Source organism: Centropristis striata, chromosome 17 (genome assembly GCF_030273125.1).
Source record: "Centropristis striata isolate RG_2023a ecotype Rhode Island chromosome 17, C.striata_1.0, whole genome shotgun sequence".
Taxonomy (NCBI): Eukaryota; Metazoa; Chordata; class Actinopteri; order Perciformes; family Serranidae; genus Centropristis; species Centropristis striata.
In genome coordinates, this window is record NC_081533.1 from 31,594,164 (window position 1) to 31,610,064 (window position 15,901).

At 41.4% G+C, this 15,901-nt stretch overlaps 1 protein-coding gene across 1 annotated transcript; it reads right to left on the reverse strand.

Annotated features, from left to right (window-relative positions):
- Positions 1-2,139: 2,139 nt before the first annotated feature.
- On the reverse strand, positions 2,140-15,709 carry LOC131989282 (butyrophilin-like protein 2). Its single transcript, XM_059354472.1, has 11 exons — positions 15,702-15,709; positions 14,641-14,684; positions 9,220-9,573; positions 8,873-9,148; positions 8,716-8,775; positions 8,367-8,453; positions 3,791-4,132; positions 3,424-3,699; positions 3,276-3,323; positions 2,930-3,022; positions 2,140-2,177 (listed from the first exon to the last, which is right to left on the reverse strand). Exons 1-11 carry the CDS (start codon positions 15,707-15,709, stop codon positions 2,140-2,142), a joined length of 1,626 nt encoding a protein of 541 aa, XP_059210455.1.
- Positions 15,710-15,901: the final 192 nt, after the last annotated feature.

Here is a 15,901-nt window from a genome sequence, read left to right on the forward strand (position 1 = left end):
CCTTTAAAAGCAAATGAAAGTTATCAAACTAAAATTGATATATAAAATAAAAATAAAAATCCCACTTACCTGCTGTGTGTGTGTCGTCCTCAAATAAAATGATTTGGACTATGTGTTAAACAGTAAAAAGTGAGGTGTGTTCAATTGCAGCAGGTAGATTAAACATTAACTAACTTTATGCTTTGAGCCATCAGCAGACACTAAAACAATAATTTAAAAAAAAACATCTGAAACTCCGACTAAAGATGTTTTGCGATACAACTTAAATCTCTGCGACTGAAACTTGCTCACAGCTGAAGGAAGGAACTTTAACAAACAAAGTTGGGCCTTTAACACAAAGTAGAAAGAAGAATATATTAAAATGCAAAAAAACAAAAGATTTGATGTCAGAATCTTCAACCTGCTTCTTGGTTTATTACAGCATGATCACTTAATATTTAATCTGAGGCCACTAAACTAAATGAAGCTGACCATCTGATCACTGCAGCAGCAGCTTTATGCCCTGTCTTCAATACGTTCAGAATTAACAGGCATTTACCTGATTTTTCGCAGTTTGAAACTAATTTTTCCAAATATATATATGAATGCAGCACATTGCCCTACCTCTGTTCATGAAAGAGACAATTAATTCATGTCTCTACTCTGTGATTCAGAATTGTTTCTAAAGTCAGTGGGCTCTTTCTTGACTCATGCTTCCCCCCTCCACCAGGCGTCATGACAACCAGGTCAGTAGTTAGGGCCTCAGGGCAATCGCACCGAGCACTGGTCCCATACAGGAATAGCTGTAGGGACCAGTGCTCGGTGGATTTCTTCTTATTCCTCTTCCGGACGCAATTTCGTCCCGCTACTAGTCCTACAACTTAAAGAGTTGCAGGACAAATTATGTATCAAAACGTGCGGTTCTGATCGGGATCGGTGTGCTATTACTTTTCTCTGCAGAATATGAATTTTGAAACTGCTTAAAATTTTACATTGAAATGAATGGGACGGCCGACAAAAAATGAGCGAAAAAGAACAATCTTTGGAGATTTTTAAACGTCTACTTCTCTGGCATAATTTCACCTAGAGACTCCATTTGAACTTTAAACAGTAGATACAAGTCTTGTGTATCGGTGTATTAATCCACATTTCAATAGGTCATATAGTTTTTTATCAATCCCTGTTCAATGACCATGATCATTTTTGGAGAAATTCTGAGATTATAATGGGTGTGTATTGCACGGAATGTTCGAGTGTGTGATGTCATCGCTCAGAGTGTAGAGGGAGAGGTAAAACTGTCAAAAAATAAATTTTAAAACTGCGCTCCAGGCCGCAAATTTCACTCTACAGAAATAATTTATACATAAAAACATAGGAAAATTTGTCTTCTCACTCACAATCCTCTGGTAAAGCTGTCAGAGTTATAGTTTGGGCGTACGACGCACAGATGCGGCACCAACACCACCAACAGTCTCATTGGGTCCCATATTAAAAACGCAGGGAGATATTTGAAAAAGGGATATGGAACAGTTTTTTAGATCGCTCTAACAAAGCTATTTTTTCATTTTTCTGGAAAAAAACCCATATGTAGACGTTCAGGAAGAACTCAGGATGCTCAAAGTGAAGTCAGATCAATGATAGGTATTATGGTTTTGCCAAAAATGCTTTCTGTTCGAGGCCAGAAATTCCAGTCCACCTCTGGCTGCTATCACTCTTTCATTAACAGGTGTCAGTTAATTCTGTTGATTGCTTTGATCTGATTGCCTTTGATCTTTGATGTGATTACAGTTACAGATACATACACACACACACACACACGCCTAAGTGCGCACATTGTCACACATGCATACACTTGCTTCAAACACGCACACACGCACACACAGGTAACTTTGTGATTTTAATTACACACACAGGTAACTTTATGCGATTTTCGCTACACACACACACACACACACACACAAATGCGCGCGTATGCGCGCACACTCCTCCACATACATGTTTCTCTCTCACACACACACACATTTTGAGGTTAAAGGGCATAGTTTGAAATCTCTGAAGAATCTCATCATAGTGTACACACACCGGCAGTAGCCCCCGTGGCCCTTTCAAAATTTCCCCAGAGGAAATTTTCTAGTTATTATTATTATAGCTGAGACTGTATTAGTCGTGCGGTGGCTGTCCACGATGAAGCTTAGAGACTTTAACACAAATATTCATGTTTATATAACTCATGGACATAAAGAGTGAATTTGTATTTGAATCTTCACAGTGAAAACTTTTATTTTAATTGTTTGTATGAATATTTTCTGACATTTTCAATTGCCGTAAAAATATATATATATATGATGAAGCAGAGAGTCAAACATCAGTCAGTTGTAGTTAGTTATAAAACATGAGACAACAATGAATAAAAAAAAGACTGTAAAATAAAAGGGAATATAAACATAAACAATATGTATAAAATAGCACAGTTTAACGATATTATTTCTTGTCAGTGATTAAGTCTCTTCAGGTTGTAAGGTCTGAGTCTCTGCTTCAGTCGACAGCTCCGTGTTTATCTTCGTCTCTTCTCCCTCCTGCTGCTCTGACTGACCATCTTGTTTCTCTCTCTCCCTCTCTCTCTCCTCAAGCTGTTCTTTCATTTGATCAATCTGGTTTTCTACTTTCTGCTTCCTTTCTCTCATTTTTGTAATAACCTCCTCTGTTTTCTGTAGGCTCACCTCAATGATCTTTAAGGATTCATCATGTTCTTTCTTTTTGTTTTCAAGTTGACATTTGATCTCTGATGTTTTTTTATTTTTGTTGAAAAATAATTGATGATTTAATTCCTTAAGTTTCTTCTCATTCTTCGTCATCTCTTCCTCCACCTGTGATTTGTGTTTTTCTATTAAGGGATCCAGTTCTTCCTTCTCTTTAGTCAATACTGAAATCATATGATCTATATCTTTACGTTCTCCCTCTTTCTCCTGTAACAATTTCTTATCCAAACCCTTTGTGTCCATTCTTCCTTCGAGGAGCTGCTCTTCTTCTCCTGTTCCATCATCTGTACACAAGCAGAGGAAAGAAAATGTTCTGTTCAGCATTGCCTCATAAACAGAAATGTGTGAATTCAATAGAACAAAATTCTGAGATAAAAGCTCTTATGGCAAAAATGGAGAACACCTCTGCTACAACAGTTAATAAATGATATTTATAGGATTTTCCAATTTGCAACTTACGCTTTTTGTTTTGTCTTCGTTTCCAGAGAAAAATGAAAACTGCAGAAATGCAGGAAAGCAACAAGCAAACAGAAAGACCCAGGACGATCCGAACAGCAGCAGAAGGCGGGTGCATGAACACATCCTCTGAAATGACCAAGAACAGATCAACAACAACACATTAACAGGCTGAGCTTGACTGTTGGAACAAGGCTGAAAAAGAAAGTGAGTAAACAAGCTTTTTTACCTGGAACAGTGATGTGTGTCTCTCGTATCTGCTTGGTGTCCTTCTGGTGGACTCTGCAGGTGAAGCTGCTGCTGTGTCTCTCCACAGTCACTCTGCTGCTGACAGTATAGAGGTCATCAGGACCTCTGACTGTCTCTGTAGGTCCAGCAGAGAGGAGCTTTCCCTCACCGTCCAGCCACAACACCTCAGGCTCTGGATACCAGCCAGCAGACTTACACACTAACAGCACTCCAGTGTCAGTTCTCCCAGAGCTGATGCTGGGTGAGGAGGCAGCACCTGAAGAAGAGAACGTGATATGTTTTGATGCTGCGTCTCAGAGACTGAAGCTCATCTCCAACTCTTCCTAAAGACTTACTGCCTGACTTACCAACGGTGACCTGGATGAAAGCTTCCTTCCATAATGTAGGAATGAAACATCTGTATTTTCCTGCATCAGAGACTTTCACTCTGGAGAGTCTCAGGGAGACGTTTCCGTTGATCAGCTGATCCAGAAACAGAGCCGTGCGGTATTTAAACTGTGGATTCTGACTCTGATACACCATGTGGCCGTCTTGGCGAAGATGAATGTACTCTGGGTCTAAACCAGGTCTGGTCCACTGCACTGGCATGAAGCTGGCGCTCATGGGAGGATCAATGCGACATGGTAGAATAACATCACCACCAGCCAGGGTTATGATTGGTTGAGACGAACAAATCAGGTTTGACTGACCTGTAAAGAGATAACAAAGGAAGGAAATGACAGTTTCAGTAGTTGATAACCTTATCCTGATTGTGGGCAGCATGAACAGGTACACCCAGGCTGTAGGTGAATAACCAAAATCACATCTTATATCTTTGTCCTGGTTACTTTTCTTTAGAAAACCCCAGGAAATCCACCAACCCATCCATCCATCCATCCATCCATCCATCCATCTTCAGCCGTTATCCGGAAACGGGTTGCGGGGGCAGCTGGCTAAGCAAGGCCTTCCAGCCACAACGTCCAGCTCCTCCTGAGGGACCTGATGCGAGTGATATAACCCTTCCACCATTCTGGGTCTTCCCCAGGGCCTCCTACCAGTTGGACATACCTGGAACACCTCTAACAGGACACCCCCGCGAGGATCCTTACCGGATGCCCGAACCTCCACAGCTGGCTCCTGTCGATGCAAAGGAGGAAATTAATTTCAGCTGCTTGTATCCGCAATCTTGTTCTTCCGGTCACTACCCAAAGTTCATGACCATAGGTGAGGGTTGGAACGTAGATGGACCAGTAAATCGAGAGCTTTGCCTTCCGGCTCAGCTCCTTCTTCACCACGACGGTCCGGTACAACGCGATACTTGAACTCCTTCGCTTGAGGCAGTACCTCTCTCCCCACCCAGAGGGGGCAGTCCACCTTTTTCCGGCAGAGAACCATGGCCTCAGACTTGGAGGTGCTGACTCTCATCCCTAGCGCTTCGCTTCGGGTCTGATGAAGTCAAAAGAAACACATCATCTGCAAAAACAGAGATGCGAATCCAAGGTTACCAAACCGGATCCCTTCCTCCCCCCAGCTGCGCCTTGAGATCCTGTCCATGAAAACCACAAACAGAATCGGAGACAAGGGGCAACCCTGGCGGAGGCCAACACCCACTGGGAACATAAGCCCCCCAAGGGACACGATCGTAAGCCTTCTCCAAGTCCACAAAACACATGTAGACTGGATGAGCAAACTCCCATGACCCTGCAGCAGTCTTGTGAGGGTAAAGAGCTGGTCCGTTGTTCCACGGCCAGGACGAAAGCCACATTGTTCCTCCTGAATCTGAGGTTCTACAATCGGCCGGAGCCTCCTTTCCAGCACCCTGGAGTAGACTTTCCTGGGGAGGCTGAGCAGTGTGATTTCATGGTCATTAGAACAAACTCTCCGCATCTTTTTTAAAATGGGAACCACCACCCTGGTTTGCCTCTACACTGTCCCTGTCCCAGACCTCCATGTGACATTGAATGATCTCATATCTGTTAAATTGTCTTTCCTATATTCCTGCATTAAGTCTTGGTAATGTGGGCTGACTTTGAAGGTAAACTGACAAACTATAGCCAACAGATACTCAGTTATAACATAATGCTTTTTTATGTGTGTTATCTGTGTAAGTTACCTCCAGAAGAGTGTGTCAGGAGAAGGAAGACAGCAATGTGTTGAAGAACACTGGCAGCTCTGAGACAGCTCAGAGGTCTGTCCTTAGTGGGAAACATCCTGGGGTGCGGAGAGTCAATGAAATACAAATAAGAGAAAAAGACATGAAGCAAAACTGTTCCATCTTTAGCAGTAACATTTCTGTTTAATCTAAAATAGCATGCACTCAAACAGTGACCTAATTCCACATTTGCTTGTCACAACTCTAATTTCAGATAGAATTAATATTACAGGAGGAGATGGGGGAATAAATATTCTTTTATAATAACTTTAATCCAGTCATAGTTGTCTATATAGCCACTGTGACAGTAATGGGAACACTGGGGACACTGTAGGAAGTAACATGACAACAGAACACAGGAGCCATCAGGTGAGCTGAAGCATGAAATGTGCTACATGTACGTACAGTACAGGCCAAAAGTTTGGGCACACCTTCTCATTCAATGCGTTTTCTTTATTTTCATGACTATTTACATTGTAGATTCTCACTGAAGGCATCAAAACTATGAATGAACACATATGGAATTATGTACTTAACAAAAAAGTGTGAAATAACTGAAAACATGTCTTGTATTTTAGATTCCTCAAAGTAACCACCCTTTGCTTACTAGAATATAAGACATGTTTTCAGTTATTTCACACTTTTTTGTTAAGTACATAATTCCACATGTGTTCATTAATAGTTTTGATGAATCTACAATGTAAATAGTCATGAAAATAAAGGAAACGCATTGAATGAGAAGGTATGTCCAAACTTTTGGCCTGTACTGTACATATACTTTGTGAATATAATATGAATGTGTTGAATTCACTTTAAAGAAATCATGATAACAGCCTTTAAAAACAGATGAAACCTCTTAAACTTAAAAATCCCACATACCTGCTGTGTGCGAGTCGCCTCACCTTTTCAACGTCCTCTAATGAAATGATGTGGACTTCAAACGTGTTCATACAGTATGTAAAGTGTGTTTAATTGCAGCAGGTAGATTAACGATTAACTCACTTTATTCTTTGAGCCACCACAGACACTAAAACTCTAAAGGAACTTTAATAAACAAAGTTTGGCCTTAAACATGATGTAGAAAACAAAAGGTTTTATGTTGGATTCTTCAACCTGCTTATTGTTTTATTATAGCATGAGCGGTTAATATTCCATCAGGTGTCATGAAAACCAGGTCAGTAGTTATTTTTATTAAAGCAGAGACTTAGACTTGTTAGTCCTGCAGTGACTGTCAAGCACGGGGCTTAGAAACTTCATGTTTATATGAACCATGAACATAAAGAGTGAATTTGTATTTGAATCTCCACAGTGAAACTTTTATTTTAATTGTTTAGATGTAGATGTAGGGATTTTAGGATGCCTCATTACAAATAAATGATTCCTTGCACAGGGGCACCATTATTGTAGGGTTTTTATCTGTTACAGTTATAGGATGCCTCACAAGTCATCTCAATCGGGGTACCACTCTGTAAAACAGAGGAAAGAGCCATTTCAACTAAGTCAGTCTCATAAAGTTACTCAACTATCAATTTGGAACACTGATTAATAATTGACTTAATGAAATTACCATATTCATATTTAGTAAATGGTTGAAGGAATTTGGAATGCTTTTCATAGAAGAGGCTGTGTGTATTTCAAAAAGGTATTTATTCTAAAAAACAACAACAACAAGTAAAGCAAACAAAAGCACACAACTTAATGTCTCTGTAAAGCAAGATTAATATACAACTTCAAATGATGTGGCCACACAAAATATTACAACAATTATACTTAAAAACACACCTAAACCAAATCAATGATTACAGGTCAAATACTTTGAATTTAATTCCTTGCTGGTTTTCTTATTTAAGCCCAGTACATATCAGTCCATAAACCTGAAGGATTATGAAGTAACGCATTGTGAGGAGGTTTGGTGCTGGCTCTTTACAGTGGTCCACCTGTGATGTCACAGGTCTCTTGACCAATGACGTGATCTGTAGGAGTCATACACGCTGGGCATCATGGGACAAAGACATCTGACTGTCCCTTGTCAGAGAACCAAAATGGAGGTGAAATGCCATTTTGAGAGGTGAATAGAAATGCTGCTGCATTTAATCCAAATTTACAAATGAACCCAAGATTCACATGTGGCAAGATCCCAACACAGACATTTTCAGTTGCAATAAAAGAAAATATACAAGAAGATCGACATGATGAAATAGAGTCAAACATCAGTCAGTCGTGGTTATAAAACATGAGAGAACAATGAATGAAAACAAGACTAGAGTATATAAAGTATATAGAGTATATAACATAAACAATAAGTGTTTAAATGTGTATAAAATAGTACAACAGAACATTATTTCTTATCTGTGATTAATTCTGAGCCTCTGTTTCAGTTGACGGCTCCTTGTTTCTCTTGGTCTCTTCTTCTCTCTCCTGCTGCTCTGACTGACCATCTTGTTTCTCTCTCTCCCTCTCTCTCTCCTCAAGCTGTTCTTTCATTTGATCAATCTGGTTTTCTACTTTCTGCTTCCTTTCTCTCATTTTTGTAATAACCTCCTCTGTTTTCTGTAGGCTCACCTCAATGATCTTTAAGGATTCATCATGTTCTTTCTTTTTGTTTTCAAGTTGACATTTGATCTCTGATGTTTTTTTATTTTTGTTGAAAAATAATTGATGATTTAATTCCTTAAGTTTCTTCTCATTCTTCGTCATCTCTTCCTCCACCTGTGATTTGTTTTTTTCTATCAAGGGATCCAGTTCTTCCTTCTGTTCAGTCAATACTGAAATCATATAATCTATATCTTTACGTTCTTCCTCTTTCTCCTGTAACAATTTCTCATCCAAACCCTTTGTTCTTTCTTTGAGGAGCTGCTCTTGTTCTCCTGTTTCATCATCTGTACACAAGCAGAGGGAAGAAAATGTTTCATTCAGTCATACTGTATTTTTGAAGCATTGCCTCATAAACAGAAATGTGTGACTTCAATAGAACAAAATTCTGAGATAAAAGCTCTAATTGCAGAAATGGAGAACACCTCTGCTACAGTAGTCAATAAATGATATATTTCTAACATTTTCCTATTTTCAACTTACTCTTTTTTTTTGGTCTTCGTGTCCAAAGAAAAATGAAACCTGCAGAAATGCAGGAAAGCAACACACAAACAGAAAGAACCAGGACGATCCGAACAACAGCAGAAGGCGGGTGCATGAACACATCCTCTGAAATGACCAAGAACAGATAACAACAACACATTAACAGGCTGAGCTTGACTGCTGGAAAAAAGCTGAAAACACAGTAAGAAAACAAGTTTTTCACCTTTAATGAGTATTTCTGTCTCTCGTATCTGCTTGGTGTCCCTCTGGTGGACTCTACAGATGAAGCTGCTGCTGTGTCTCTCCACAGTCACTCTGCTGCTGACAGTATAGAGGTCATCAGGACCTCTGACTGTCTCTGTAGGTCCAGCAGAGAGGAGCTTTCCCTCACCGTCCAGCCACAACACCTCAGGCTCTGGATACCAGCCCACAGACTTACACACTAACAGCACTCCACTGCTGACTTTGGAAATCTCTACGACTGGTGACGAGACAGAACCTGAAGACAAAGGGACAATATTCATACAACTGTATTTACCTCAGATTATCTGCGGGGTGCTGTCCACTCACCAACAGTCAGGTTAAACTCTGATGTCCCCAGAGAGGGGACGTGGCATCTGTAGCGTCCAGCATCAGAGAGCTTCACTCTGGAGAGCTTCAGTGAAATGTCTCCATACTTCAGTTTGTCAGTGGACAGAGAGGTTCTCCCCACATAGGACGGGTTCTGCTGGATCAGGAGCTCAATGCCGTCACGCCGCACGTGGACAAACCTGGGGTTCAGGTCGAACCTGGCCCACTCCAGCGTCTTGGCTGCGACGTTAGCAGGAGGCACCAGGTGACACGGTAAGGTGATGTCAGCGCCGATCGTGGCCAGAATCGGCTGAGAGGAGCCGACCATCTGGGACTGACCTGAGGAGGAGACGGGTGGCTTTACATTTAATAACTTTATCAGGCAAAAAAACATAACTTCAGCTGACTGAAGGGGTCCCCATGCCTCTCCGTCAGGTCGTAGAACCACAAGGATTTTTTACATGTCATTTTACATTACATGTCATTTAGCAGACGCTTTTGTCCAAAGCGACTGACAATAAGTGCATTCAACCTGAAGGTACTAAACATAGACTATAGGAATGAAGTAAGTACATAACTTTAAGAGCTAACTGTCATTGCTAAAGGAGTGCTATATGTTAAGGAAGAAAAGAAGAGAAAAGAAGAAGAGCATTTTTAATTTTTTTTTAATATATATGTTAGGAGACCATGACTTAACCGAGGTATTGTTGGAAGAGGAAGGTCTTAAGCCTGCGGCGGAAGATGTACAGGCTGTCTGAGGTCCTGATGTCGGTGGGGAGCTCGTTCCACCATTTGGGAGCCAAGACAGAGAAAAGTCTGGAGGAGGTTTTGAGGCGAGTTGACCCAGCAGGGTGGGAGTCGCCAGCTGTTTGGCTGATGCAGAGTGGAGAGGACGGGCAGGAGTGTAGAGTTTGACAAGATCCTGGATGTAAGTAGGACCTGAACCATTAGCAGCAGAGTACGCCAGAGCTAGAGTCTTGAAGCGTATCCAGCTAATCAGTGAAGATCAGACCACGCCACAGATAATGACACCACGATAACCACCATACATGTGAAGGATTATGAAGAAAAGGGTCGTGAGGAGGTTTGGTTTCAGGCTGGAATCAAGCCGTTCTTTGCTGATTTAGTTGCAGGCCGGGTTTCAATAATTTCCCGTTTTGCAAATTAAGCTTTGCTTGCTCCTGTTTGTTCAGGAAGTCTTCCCTGGTGGTTGCAATGAACATGGGTTCAATAATCCAACCTTTGGGTGTGCAGATCTGGGAGTTGTTTCCAAATTCCTTCGGAGTGTGCAGCTGTGCGTCATTGCGTAATTGGACATCCTGCTTAAATTCAGCGCCGCTCTCGGCCTTTTGGCTAAGATCAAGTGTAGTTCTTATCAGTTTAATAAAAATAAATAAATACATAAATAAATAAATTCAGCGCCGCAATTTCAAAATCAGTTCACGACATGATGTGTCTTTGGCATCAGCACTCTGACACATATTTGTAAAAATGGAAGAAAATATCTACATATTTAAATGCATATTGCGCCGCTGGCGTCGCTGTTTCTACGCTCGCCATTTTTAAATCTCCCGGTAGACCGGTGTGCGCAATGCTTTATGGGTAGTTGGAGCGCACGGAGGATACACACATGCATCCTCGGAATTTGGGCAAAAGAAGGACTCTGTCCTCCGGAGCAGGCTCGACATTGGGACAGTCCTTCGGCGGATGTCGATGACGTAGTGTCCTTCAAATCCAGCCGTTTGAGCATCCTTCCTTGACTTTGGGACACAGCTACTGTCTTGAGTCAACTCAACAAAATGGCAGAACCTCCATTTTGTCCCCTCTCAAGAACTTCAGTTCCCAGAATGCACTGCATTTATGACACCTTCCAGGTTTAAAAATAAAATTATTGAACTCAACTTCCTTCTTCCACTCTTCTGCTGAAAAGGCTTCTCCCCCCTTTTTCACCGGACTCGTGAGTAATGTAACTGGGCTTAGATAAGAAATCAGCAAGGACTTTAGCAACTAGGATTTGACCTGTGATTAATGATTTGGTTTATATGTGTGTTTTAAGTATATTTATGTGACATTCGTGTTACGATCAAAGTTGTATGTTAATCTTGCTTTATACAGACAGTCAGTCTTACTGCAACTAACTATACTAACCTTTGACCTGCTCACACACTGATTAAATTAACTGGAGCTGAACACAGCTCATTGTTTGAGGAGTGGCAACCCCCCTCACACACACACACACACACACACACACACACACACATTTCCTTCTCTTTTTTTAGTGTAGTTCTTATGTTATAGATGTGTGCTTTTATTTGCTTTACTTGTTTAGAATAAATACCTTTTGATTACGAATGCTGTCTATTTAATGTTGTACATTATGAATGATATGCTGGCCTCTGCTGTGTCAAGAATTCACGATCCCTTCAACCACTATTAAATATTAATATGGTAATTTGATTATAATTATATTCATAATTAATAATCAGTGTTCCGAATTGATAATTTAATAACTTTATGAGACTGATTTAGGTGAATTGGCTATATTTTTCTGTTTTACAGATGGTGCCCCATTTTACGAGCTGACTTAGAGTAAATCAAGTCATATTATTTCTTATAATTAATAATTGTTTATGATAATTATTAATAATTCTTATAGCCATCCAACCACACTTTTGAACCGTGAGATCCACACAAGTGTTGCTCAGGTTCATTCCGGCATATTTGGTATCCTTATGGAAGGGATAGCATTTATGATAATGCTCTTTTATTAATATATTTGACGCCCTGTGCAAGGTCATCATTTATTCATAAAAGAGCCATCCTGAATCCCCAACATTGTTGGTGATCCTTGATGAAGGCAATTGGTATCTTTAAACAGATACCCCAACATAGTTGACGCCCCGGTGCATAATTACAACAATATATATATATATATAGAGAGAGAGAGATAGATAGATATATATCCAGAACCATTATCAAGTAAACAATGGAAAATTTTAGATATCACCTCTTAAATTAAACTCTTTGTTGTTATCATTATATTTGACCAACAAATGTACCTTTAGTTGTACCAGGCATTAAAATGAACAAGAAAATAAAGAAAACAAGCGTGATTAAAACACCACGCCTCATCTCTTACCGGAATATAAAGAATATTAACCCCGCCACTCTCACTTCAATTATTCACTCCTCCGGCCTCCTTGACATCCATAATCTATCCACCCCTGATGATCTGGTTTATCACTACAACAATGGACTCCATTATATTCTTGACTCTCTTGCTCCGTTAAAAAACAGGTCTGTTTCCTTCACCGTCTCCACCCCCTGGTTCACCCCCGATCTTCGCCTCATGAAATCCAAAGGTCGGCAACTTGAACGACTCCACCAGAAAACTGGTCTCACCATACACAAAGACATGTACAATAACCACACATTACGCTATAAGGACTCCATTGCCAGCACAAAAACCCACTACTACTCCAGTTTAATCACCGCCAATGAAGGAAACTCAAAGTCACTGTTCTCCCTACTTAACAATATCACCAAACCCCAGGACTCTCTCCCCCCTCACTTATACACAACCTCCTCCTGCAATGCCATTATGTCCTTTTTCACTGAAAAAATAAAAAACATCCACCAGAACCTCGGATCACTGCCTCACCTCAGCACCTCAGCTGACCTTCCCCCACCCACCCACCCACTCTGCTCCTTCCAGCTCCCATCCTCCATCCAAGCCATCCACCTGTCAACTGGACCCCCTGCCCACACAATTTGTCAAAGCCTGCCTCCCTTCTCTGGTCCCCCTCATTTCTGCCATCATCCACTCCTCTCTCACCACTGGAACCGTCCCTACACCCTTCAAAACTGCTGCCATTACCCCAACCCTGAAAAACCCTGGCGCTGACCCATCCAACTTCAACAACCTCCGCCCTATCTCCAATCTACCCTTCATCTCCAAAATCCTAGAAAAAACTGTTGCCTCCCAGCTCCACTCTCACCTATCCCACAATAATCTGTATGAACAGTTCCAGTCTGGTTTCCGTCCACTCCATAGCACCGAAACAGCACTCATCAAAATCACCAATGACCTCCTTATGGCATCTGATTCCGGACTCCTCACCATCCTCATCCTCCTCGACCTGAGTGCAGCCTTTGATACCATCTGTCACACCACCCTCCTCAGCAGGCTCTCTTCCATTGGCATCACCCACACCTCCCTGGACTGGTTCACATCATACTTCTCTGGCCGCACTCACTTCATTCAACTCAAGTCGCACAAATCCATCCCCTCCTCCGTCACCTCAGGTGTGCCCCAGGGCTCTGTCCTGGGGCCCCTCCTCTTCATCATCTACCTCCTTCCCCTCGGCAATATCTTCCGAAAATTTAACATTCACTTCCATTGCTACGCCGATGACACCCAGCTCTACCTCACCACCAAACCCTCGTCCTCTCTCCCGCCCACCTCCCTCACCGATTGCATCTCTGAAATAAGAACCTGGTTCACCTCAAACTTCCTCAAACTAAACAGTAATAAAACAGAGGTTCTTCTCATTGGCACAAAATCCACTCTATCCAAAACCGACAGCTTTTCCCTCAACATCGACAACTCCTCTGTTTCACCATCCCCCCAGGTTAAGAGTCTGGGTGTCATCCTGGACAGTACACTATCCTTTCAATCCCATATCAACAACATTACCCGGTCTGCCTACTTCCATCTACGAAACATCAATCGCCTCCGCCCCTCCCTTACCCCCCACACTGCTGCCATCCTCGTCCACAGCCTCGTCACTTCCCGTCTGGATTATTGCAACTCTCTCCTCTTTGGCCTCCCTCAAAAATCACTCCATAAACTTCAACTGGTCCAGAATTCAGCTGCCCGCATCATTACAAGAACCGCCTCTATCCACCACATCACCCCTGTCCTCCAACAGCTCCACTGGCTCCCGGTTCAGTTCCGCATTCAATACAAAGTCCTCCTGGTAACTTTCAAGGCTATCCACAACCTCGCCCCCCCATATCTGTCTGACCTCCTCCATGTTCCCACTCCCTCCCGTTCCCTCAGATCCTCTTCCTCAATACACCTGTCTGTCCCCTCCGCCCGTCTCACCACCATGGGGAGCAGAGCATTCAGCCGCTCTGCTCCCCGCCTCTGGAACTCACTACCACCCCAACTCAGGAACATTGACTCACTCCCCCATTTCAAATCACAACTCAAAACACATCTGTTTAAAACTGCTTATTCCCTCTGATCACAATTACCCTGTCCAATCTATCTTTTGTATTGTATTGTTATTAATTCTGTGTATTTTATTGTATTTTATTGCTGAATCTTTTCTATCTTTTTGTACGGTGTCCTTGAGTGCCAAGAAAGGCGCCTCCAAATAAAATGTATTATTTATTATTATTATTATCTAATAATATTAATAATAAGAAATAATATGTTTTTCCATAACTGCTTATAACAGCTTGTCACAGCAGATAGTAGAATTGAAGGTTTTTAATCAGAAGCGTGTGGTTCCAGTCTTAATAACTTATTTTCACTAATGCCACTAAACCCTAATGATGATGATGATGATGATGATGTGTGTGTGTGTGTGTGTGTGTGTGTGTGTGTGTGCATGTGCATGTGTGTTACCTTCACAATAGTGCGTCAGGAGAAGGACCCCAGCGATGAAACGCAAACACAAAAGAGACTTTGAGCCGTTCCTCTGGTGAAACATCCTGAAAACTGGAATAAACAGTTGTAGAATGAAAAAGGTTTCTGTGCAAATAACTTGACAGAACATTTCAACCACTAAAGATAAGGTTTAATTACTCAGCAGTCGTATAAAGCTAAAGGCTCCTGGTCCGTACAGTCACAGATCTGATTAGCTCCGAGCCTTTTTATCAGTGCAGTGCTGATGAATCAGATCCTGGTATATTTTATAGATTTATTTATAAAGGAATTGTGTCTGTCCTTACATGTTGACTTTAACAACTGCTCAGACACAAAGAACACTGTAAAACATGGTCTAAATAATCCAACAACAGTTAAAATACTGACCACTGATCACATGATAAGAGTGGAACAAGTTCAATTAAAATACTTACAGCCTCCAGTAATTATAGACTTTCTCTTATTGTAACAATCCTCTTATTGAGTCATTCTCATAGAAAAAAAACATATATTTTCTGTTTAAAAAGTGACTTACCTGTGGTGACAGAATCCCCTGATCCCCTCAGCGTCAGTCCTCTGATAAAATGAGCTGGACTTTGACTCCAACCGACTCCCTACCTGTGTGTGTGTGTGTGTGTGTGTGTGTGTGTGTGTGCAGTCTTGGTGCAGCCAGCAGCAGCAGCTTTTTCTTCCTCTTTTTCATTTCAGCCCATAATTACGACCAGAATTACAATTTTAATGTACCAACGTGGCAAATGCATTAACAGTTGTTGCAGCAGCAGCAGCACCATCTGAGATAAATTCACATAAAATAAAAAAAACACACCTCAACATGTACTTCTGACATGTAATAGTGACACTGAGTTGAATTTTCTTCTTTATATTTCTCAGATTCTTACTAAGATGCCACATGTATATGTTATATGATGCCGTTTCAAATCCAAAGGTTGCTGGTTCATGCACTTTATGACTGAACTGCTTAAATATTAACGATATTAACAGATCTTTGATACAAGGTGACTGTTA

What these genes read in the sequence shown, in the direction of transcription:
- LOC131989282 (XM_059354472.1), bottom strand. An exon ending in GACACACATCACTGTTCCAG is followed by an intron (nt 3,324 to 3,423) that starts GTAAAAAAGCTT and finishes TGGTCATTTCAG; the next exon opens with AGGATGTGTTCATGCACCCG. An exon ending in ACAGGAGAAAGAGGGAGAAC is followed by an intron (nt 2,178 to 2,929) that starts GTAAAGATATAG and finishes TTTGTGTTAAAG; the next exon opens with TCTCTAAGCTTCATCGTGGA.